The following is a 9,334-nucleotide window of genomic DNA, read 5'->3' on the forward strand; positions in this document are numbered from 1 at the left end:
CCTCGACTCTTGTGCTGCTGCCATTAACATGGCACTTTAATTAGTAAGTCCATGAGTTCCAGTGCTTCTCCTGCTGGGTTGTTCATCATTATCTTCACAGCTAGAATCTCCATAGTGTGGTTGTTGTGCAGCATGTAGCCATGTACCCATGTTTTGCAGCTAGAGTCACAGGGCACGCACTCGTGACGCAGCAGGTGTTTAAAATGGCGGACTTGCAGGTTAATTACATCATTTTGTCATTGGTGTTGTCCACTAGACTGGTTCCCTCACTATGAGATACTTAAACTGTCAAACTCTGTTTCTGTATGAACCTCAAATGATGTGACATTAAAGTAAAACCTACTTTCGCTGAATTGCGACATTTTCTGTGTTGAGCACCTGGATTTTTTTTCAAAACAAAGTCTGCGAATACGGAAGTGACGTAGTGTGTTTCCAAAATAAAAGTCTGATTTCTAATCAAAGAAATACACTAAATAAATAAAAAATCGAATTAAAAAATAATTGAAAAATGTATCATTTGTGATATTATATGAATAAAGCTATGTCCCAACTGTGGACACATTTAAATGTCACTCATAGTCTTGACAATTCTTAATAATTCTCATTGTCATCCACCATTACTGGCATTTCATCACATATACTTTCATATTTTAATAATGTATTCTTATTCCTATAATTTAACTGTTATTTACAGGAAAGCTTTAAGTGTGACTTGAGTGATGCATTTGGTTCTCTTTTGTGAAAAGTACCAGTTTTGGCCAGCAGGTGGTACTTGTTTACTATCATTATGATGAAAACCTAAGGGGTCTGAATTTTTTCAGTGAAAGGAGATTACAGTTACAAGGGCATACAACTATAGCTTTATATACCATGTTCTTTGTATACACTCTTATTATCTTAATTTGATATAAACCCATCTATGCCTGTTGGCCTATTCATATTTTGTCTTTTACTGTCTTTCTTAACAGCCTTGGTTCCCTTCATTGAAACTGTACTAAATCCCAGCAAACACCATTTATTTTGCAATAAAATAATTCATGTATTATCCTGTTCAGTACAGAAAGAAAATTAAATATACAAATAATGTTTAAAAAAAAGATAAATAATTATATTTACATCCTTAGAAGTGAACCTAAAAGCTACCTAATGTGACTAATGATGCTTTCCTTTTTCCATGAGAGGCCTTGTGAACAATACAGCTGTCGAATTCTTGTGTCCACACACAGAGACACGCTCCACAGCCCGCCTACTCTCCGGTCCCACCACTTCCTCCATAGCTCTCACACTTGCTCTTTCATTCTCATCGGATATGCAGTGTCTCACCATCACATGACAATCGCACTTGAGAGATGCTTTGAGTAAGGAGACATGAGAACTCACTTCTAAATTCTAGATCAGTGGTTAATTAATGCATTTATCAATATCCAAGTTTTAACAAGAGATTTTTTTTTTTTCTATTTTTTAAGTTTCAATACTTTGGACCACTAGTCAGCTGCATGCACCTCCACAGCGATGTCATCTCTACTTTCTCACAACAAAGATCAGCCACACATTAAAAAGACGCTTTCTGACTCTGCTCCAACTTCATCCACTGCCACCAGCAGGAGCCTGAGGGTAAGGCTTGAGTGTTTTTCATCTTGTTGTTTAGTGAGAGGAAATGCCAAAGCTGGCATAATGCAAACATGCACAAGAGTGTACCTATAAAAAGCCACAGAGCTATTTCTGTGTATGTCTTGCCAGAGATTCTTCGAACCCGGCTTACTTAATTGTACATATTTTCTGAAGGTGTACATGGGCAACTGGACTTTCCCCTATATTCTTGTAGCTGTTTTATCTCTCTTCCGTGAGTCCATTTGCCTCACTCTGTGTACAACCCCTGCAGATACTATGATCTGGATGACTGAGAATCCTCATTGACAATTTGGACTCCTGTTTTGGCCTTTGTGGGGTGAAGTAATCATCATCTTGCTCCCTCATTTGAAATAGTCTCTAATGTGCTCTCTCTTCACAATAGATGTGCATTTTACCACAGCTGCACATCAGAATCAGAAGCAAAGTATGGCATTGTAATGCAATAAAGTTTTTTGGTTTTTTTTGTTTGATGTGGAAAACAATACACGAACAATTGCAGATGTTTTTTGTTCCATTGCTCAACTGGATACCACAGGTTTTTCTAAAAGTTTAAACTTTATTTGTCATGGAGATATCCAAGTGTTTTTCACATGCTTCTAAAGACCCGCTGTAACTCTCACCAAATGACATGTTGATGTGCATGAACAAGAAGGAACAAAACTTTAAAAAGGGAAATCAAGTTAGACTTTGTAGTGAGCCTTATCTGTTTACACAAACTAAGAATCCTCTGGGGAAAGATAAATGGAAGAAACATGGACGTCAGTGTGTGAGAGAGAGGACACAGGAAGAGGGGGAGAAGAGAGAGAGGAAGAAAAAGAAAGAGAGCAGGGATGAAAGACAGGATGACATAGAGCAGAGGGAAGGAGGGATTGAGTGCTTATACGACTGGCTTGTGGGAACTCAGAGGCAGTATTTATGGATGTTTATCTCTGCTAGTCCTATGGGAAGCTCAAATTTTCCACTTGGTAATAGCTGGTCAGCAGAGTAGATGTTCCCCCCCTCGGGTTTAAGAAAGGCTGAAGGACAGCATAGTAACAGGGACAACTCATATGCATTAGACACTGTTCAGCATCTGTTTATAAGTGATGTCTCTTAATCTAAACCAAAGGGTTTTTTTTGTTGTTTTTTTTAAAGCTTTCCACTGTATATCATTAATTCCCGTTTACCCAGCACATACAAGTGTCCAGAGAAAGCTGTCAAGGAGCTGACATCAGACTCTGGTGAAGATCCAGAGATGTGTTAATGTCTGAGCGGCATGACACTCTGTTTACACACAGTGTCTGTAACTTAAAGCCCGGTTCATCTTTACAAGGAATCCACTTGTTGTCTTTGAGATTTTGTCAGACATATGACTGGTCACTATTCAGGTTTATAGGCCGCGTCAATGTCTTTAACACTAAATTATAAAATATAAATACATAGGTTTGCATAGGAAAGTTATATCAGCAGGAATTTGGTGTATCAAAATACCACAGGAAATATAATTACCTCTCATATCTCATCATCAGCTGGTAAAGATGATGTGCTGAGGCGGTTTCAGATACATTACGGTGTATGTAGCCGTTGTGGTAATGTATACACGCTTGTGGCTGTGAGGCTGTTTTTAGGCACCATGGCACTTTGAGTTAAATGCGTATGTGAGTTAATACACCTACAATTAGAATATTTGGTGATTTTTTTTTGCAGGTAATATTTATCATTTGCTTATTAGTAATATATACGATAAAGTAAGATAAGATTATTATTAGTCCCGCAGTGGGGAAATTTACATTGTCACAGCAAAGATGATAAAGATAATAAAAAATAAACATGCATTTCCACATAATGTGACAGTACAATGTAAAAAGATATTAACTACACTACAAAATACAATCCGAGTTTATATAGAGAATTTTTCTGGACTAGATATCAGTAAAGTCTTAAGTCATTTGAATGTCAAGAGACTGTAGACAAATTGACTCGCTTGTACAGTAAGTCCAGTGGCCAACAGCCAACCTCTGAAGGTGGCAATAACCTAAATGATATGTTAAAAGATTATTAAATATAATGACAACCCATCACAATTTAAGATATTTCAGTCTGGAGCAAATTCATCCTTGGGTCACTTTGGTGACATGACTATAGAAATCTGAATACAGCAGCAGAATAGCACCGAATATACTTTAAGTTGCTGTTTTTTTTGCTTTAGAGGGTTGCATTCACAACATGACAAGACAGCCAGTCAAAACAATTATATAGTCAAGCTGTGTGGTCGACCTGCGCAGTAATGAGCACTTACTGAGTTCAATGACAGGGAGATGACAGTGTTCAACAATGTTTGTATGCCTTCTGGGTTTTTAAGGACGTGTCACATTTATTAGAATAATTTTAACCTGAAAATAATTGGTAGAAGTTTTCATCCTAGAACCACAAGTCTACTTGTGGGTTTTAAATCTATACTTTTAGTATGATTGAGTCTGTCTGAGGGGAATACTCAATACTACAATTCTGAAAATATCTTGTTCAATAAATCTGCATTCTGTTAATAATAGGCTAATGTATAGCAGAGGTTTCGCTCGAGAAGATTGGGGACTTTTGTTGTCATGTTAATTGTAAAAAAAAAAAAAAAAACTTTGGTTGCATTTTTATTTGTATCAACATAGTGCTTTAAAAGTAATATGTCGTTTTGGGGAACCTGGCAAAACAACTGATGCTAAAACTAAGTAGAGTATAAACACACATTGAAGTCATCTGGACCAAAGTACAAACCAGTAGAGACGTGATGCTGGAATAAATGTCTGCACATACCTTTCAAGTTTAAAAGGCAAAGGTGAATGAAATGTGAATGCTACTGCCAGAGCTTTTACCTTTTTTGGTTGTGTTTAGTTATCTGTGCCTGTCAGTTTATTTAAGGAATGATATCCTCTCTCCTTCACTGTGGCTCAGGGTTTCAGACGGCCACATTTTCTTGGAAAACAACTTTCAGTAAAGTAATGCCTAGTAGTATCAGTACTACACACAATACATACGATGTACAGTATTTACTCTGCGTTTGTGAGGATTTTTCCTCAGGACACAAGCTACAACGTTATTTGTGATTTGATTCCACATGTTGCTAAATAAATCTCACATTGAGACTAAACAGCCTCTCAGATGATTGATTAAATCAAGCAGGTTGATGTCAACATTAGAGAGCATGTGCTGACGTAAAGAATGAGATCATGAGGGCACTGTTTATGCAAGGAAAGGTCTCGGCTGGGGGTGAGATACAGCTGAGATATTGAAGATAATCACATGCACATTCTTATTAATCCTTAAATAATTAAATTGTTGTTCGGACCATAAACACTTTGTCTGTTCTGTTTCAGCATGAGAGACTATCTAGGTAAGCTTCCCTTTTAATGATCACAGTCACTTGATACAAAATTCCTTCTTGCAAACAGGGCTGGTGTGTTTCAGTTGACCTCTCTCATGTTTTCAGATTGAGTTCCTCTGGATCATCCGATGTTTCCAGCGACACAGCAACAAATCATGCTGAATCCTACTTCCTACGGAGAGAGAACCGACTGTCTGCGAGGAAAAAGGCAGAGGAAGAGACACAAAATGACTATAAAAAGGCAGGCACTGCTAGAATGTTGATGTGATGATCTGCTGTGTATTTATAGCACAGGTGTAGCTGCTACTGCTTCATTAGCCTTAACTTAGAGTCTTAAGTTTAATTAAATTAGTTATATTTAGAGTTGCCAGCACCTCATCTAAGTAAAAAGACATTACAATTTCAAAATAAAAGTATATTACACACTGTAAACAGCAGAGCTGGAGCACTTAGTCTAAAAATCTGATTGATAAAATCAATCAGCATGAAATTTTGACACATGTGTTTTCCTTTAGAAATCTTAACAAGTTCATATTTTATAGATGTATGAAAAGGCTCTAAGCAGCAATCAGAGGCTCAAATCCAGGCTGGAAACCAGTAAACAGGAGCTTGTCATGATTCAGGACCAGCTGCAGAGAGCTCAGGTAAAACGGTACTTATACATACTAGTTAATGTGCACCTTCCATGTTTGTGTGTGTGAAAGACCTGACTCTACACTCTGCTGGAGAGGAAACTGAGAAAGTTATTTTGTGCAAGTCATCATTTCAATTATTCTGATTTGTCATAACACTGGGAAATATCTTCCACATATTCTAATGAGATATTCAGTAATATTGTTATCAAGATGAAATGTGACATGAAGGATAGAAGTTATACCAGGAAGCTGCTGTGTCATTACTGTCGAGGCTGAATTTGGGAATAATTTCTCAACGACCAATATGTCTTGTGTGAGCGAGTGGATTTATTAGATATTTCATATCAGACACATGTGAGACCATAAAAATAAGACAGTTTTCATAACCTTTCATTGCTACAGAAGGGAAATCTAAGAGACTGCGGCTCCACCATGCTCGAGGCAGAAAAAAAGGTATGTTACTTCAGCATTACACTAAGTTGTTTTGTTTGCTGTTGTTTTTTTTTTTTTGCTTTTTAATTTGCAGTATATTTTATTATTTATTTATCTAAAATATCTTCGTTAAATGTTGTTCCACACAGGAAAATGTGAATCTTAAAAAGGAGATAACAGATATGGAAGAGCAGTTGAAGGTAAATTTATAATTTTATATTTTTCACTTTTTTTATTTAGAAATGTTGAAGCAAAGCTGAGAAAAGCTAGCAACAGCAGGGTAGGCTTAAATATTTGCAACCTATACATCCCACCCCTTCATGTCGGGCCTCTAATCGAGGCAAGACTGTCCCTGAAACACTGAAAATCTGTAGTGGAAGTGAGACTCTGTGCTACACTTTCTCTGGTCACTTGCTTGTAGGTTGCTGTGCACATGAAGGCAGGTCAATTAGTGACGGACAAACGTGGCAGTAAGTCATCCCATGTGGTCTAAATGAATTAGGCACTTGTGTTTATTATTACAGTATTGCCAAGGCTACAGATTCCTGCTTTCTATTTTCTCTTCCACCCACCATGAAGGGTATTTCAGCGAAAATATGTTTCAGAGACTAATAATAAACCATAGCGTTATCCTTTTTTTTTTTTTGGCAGAGTAGAAAGTTAAACGTACTTGTAACAGATAAACAACAAAGAATCTAATCGATGTTTCTGCTCTCGGTGCCAGGAGGTTATAGCTGCTCTGTGTGGTGGTTTTCATTTGTCAACATTATCCTCTGTTGGCTGTGGAATGTGTGTGTGCACTTTGACACTGCAGCAAGGGAGCGAGCCATCAGTATTCATCTGCTCACACATATCTGCTGTGTTATGCAGAGGATGCAAACAAAAACCTCTTGTTATCTGTGAATGAGAGGTCTAAACAAACATGGTCTGAAAATAGACATTTAGAACAGAGAGGCACTGTTATAATGTGTATTTAGATGACCCAGTCTGGTCCAATTGTGTCGCTGTGTCAGTTAAGTGTGTGTGTGTGTGTGTGTGTGTGTGTGTGTGTGTGTGTGTGTGCCATTGCTTTTGTTGTGATGAATTGCCCAGATTCATAACGAACAGTAGACTTTTTTTTTTTTTTTTTTTTTTTTAGTGAAGCCAATTTCCGTACTGTGCAGCAACAGGGACAGAAATCGAGTAAAGTCGAGTATCCCCCACTTTTCCCTTCACTGCAACATCTGTGCACATGGACCATTTTAAACGGTGACATTATTTGGACGAGGCCCCCCAAATGTTTATGAAATACTTTTAGGATAGAATAGTCTTCTATTTATAAGACAAATTATTGTAACATTAAATTTGAACTCAGCGACATCTAGTCATCTCCAAAAAGAAAATATAAATATATATATGTATGTACATATATGTACGTATATATATATTTATATACATATATAAACATATATATGTATATATATATATATATATATATAAATACATATATACTGTATGTGTATCTTTATATTAAACATAGTATAACTCAGTCATAGTTTGCATTGCTTGGAAGCGGCAGCTGACATCTTCTTCTTTGTCTACGGTGTTTTACAGCAGTTTGCATTTGTGTTGCATTACTGCCTCCTTCTGGATTAAATAATCCATTACAATACTCATCTTTTGGCCCTCATGCATTGGGGAGTGGAAAATGTTCCTAGCAATAGTTGAAATTAAAATAGAAATTATACAAATAATTATTATTATCACCAAATCTTTGTTACATCAAATCCAACATACAAATCCACCCAACAAAAAAACTTTAAGTGCAAAAATGAACATGTTTCATATAAGATAGACTAGGCCTTTGGCAAATATCCAGGGTTTTGTTCATTTCTGTTGTTACCACAAGTATAATTTGACTCCCTTTGTCTCGAGTTCAGCCGTCTCCTGCTCTCTCTCGTCAGGTTAAAGCGGAGCTGAAGATGGAGAACCAGAGACTGAAGGATGAAAATGGAGCTTTAATCCGTGTCATCACCAAACTGTCCAAGTGAGACAGAGAAGAGGCGAGAATCATACCAGAAGCCAAATATGTATATCAATATGTGATTCATCCTATCCTCAAAAGAACGTTTGTCTGTATTTGAGTCATTCCTCAATGTCTGTCCGGTGTTGTGTTTTTGTGAATGACTGAGACATGTTTAGAAATCATTGACTGTTGAATATTTAATTATGTACGGCATTCCCTGACAGAAAATACATTAAATGACATTTTATACTGTACATTTCTACAGTAAGAAAAAGGCCAACAGGACAACTTCTTGTGTAAAGTTGTCAAGGGGTAAAACATGAACGCAGGTATTGCCATGGAAACTGCAAACAGGGCCTGTGAGCTGTGATGGATGAGCTGCATTTATCAGACATTGGAGCATCACCTTTGATTAAGCAGCTTTACCTTGGACTCTGATTCCTTGGAGAACCTGCAATATACAAAAAAGGTAAAAAAAAAAAAATTATGTTAGAAAGGAAAAATGACTTTGCTTCAGAACAAAAGCTGGCAAACAATCTTATCTTAATGGCAAATTGCATGATTTTTTGGGGCTTTTAATTATATCAAGTGATCCTGTCACAATGTTGTGGACGTCAGATTATTCTCTCATTGAGCTAGAATTTGAAGTTAAATTTTTAAGGTCAAACTAACATGGACGAGAAAAGGAGGAAAAAAACGAATAAGTCCAACAGAAAGTACTGAAGCAAATCTGTAAGTGTTTATATTCAGAAAGACAGATTTGCCCAAAACGTCACAATTACGTAGGCTGTAAATATTACTCATACTGGCTTTCATTTATCTTCTGTAAAGATCCCCTTATGATTAGCTGTAGATTAAAATTAAAATAAGCAGTATTGCACATGAATGAAGAGCCCTACAGGGTCTATTAGTCTGAATTCAGAATAGCAGAGACTTACTTTCTCCCTTGACGTGCCACATTTTAGTTTTGTGGCGTCAGCGATGTAGAGTATATCCAGTGGTAGATGTTTGTATATGTTGTCCGCCTACTGACCATAAGAGGGAAAAGCATCCTCTGATGTCATGAACACACCACAGGACAAGGCTACATAAAATGACTTTATTTTCTATGATTACATTTTGACAACACACACAGATAAGCCCTGACCACATTCCACATTTTGGATCCCTTGATACTTCAGTTTCACAGGGCGATATACGAGTACACTTTGTTTTGGTCTTTTTGTTTTGTCCTCTACTGGAAAATGTGGCGTTTTGTAGGTATATCATGCAGTT

General features: G+C 36.9%; 1 protein-coding gene across 1 annotated transcript; it reads left to right on the forward strand.

Moving 5' to 3' along the window:
• The first annotated feature begins 1,250 nt into the window (after positions 1–1,250).
• On the forward strand, positions 1,251–8,334 carry LOC131460742 (protein phosphatase 1 regulatory subunit 12B-like). Its single transcript, XM_058631498.1, has 8 exons — positions 1,251–1,358; positions 1,467–1,614; positions 4,980–4,996; positions 5,093–5,228; positions 5,530–5,631; positions 6,025–6,075; positions 6,204–6,254; positions 7,998–8,334. The coding sequence occupies exons 2-8, from the start codon at positions 1,513–1,515 to the stop codon at positions 8,082–8,084; spliced, it is 546 nt and encodes a 181-aa protein (XP_058487481.1). The 5' UTR covers positions 1,251–1,358; positions 1,467–1,512; the 3' UTR covers positions 8,085–8,334.
• The last annotated feature ends 1,000 nt before the right edge of the window (positions 8,335–9,334 follow it).

Source organism: Solea solea, chromosome 6, assembly GCF_958295425.1.
Source record: "Solea solea chromosome 6, fSolSol10.1, whole genome shotgun sequence".
NCBI lineage: Eukaryota > Metazoa > Chordata > Actinopteri > Pleuronectiformes > Soleidae > Solea > Solea solea.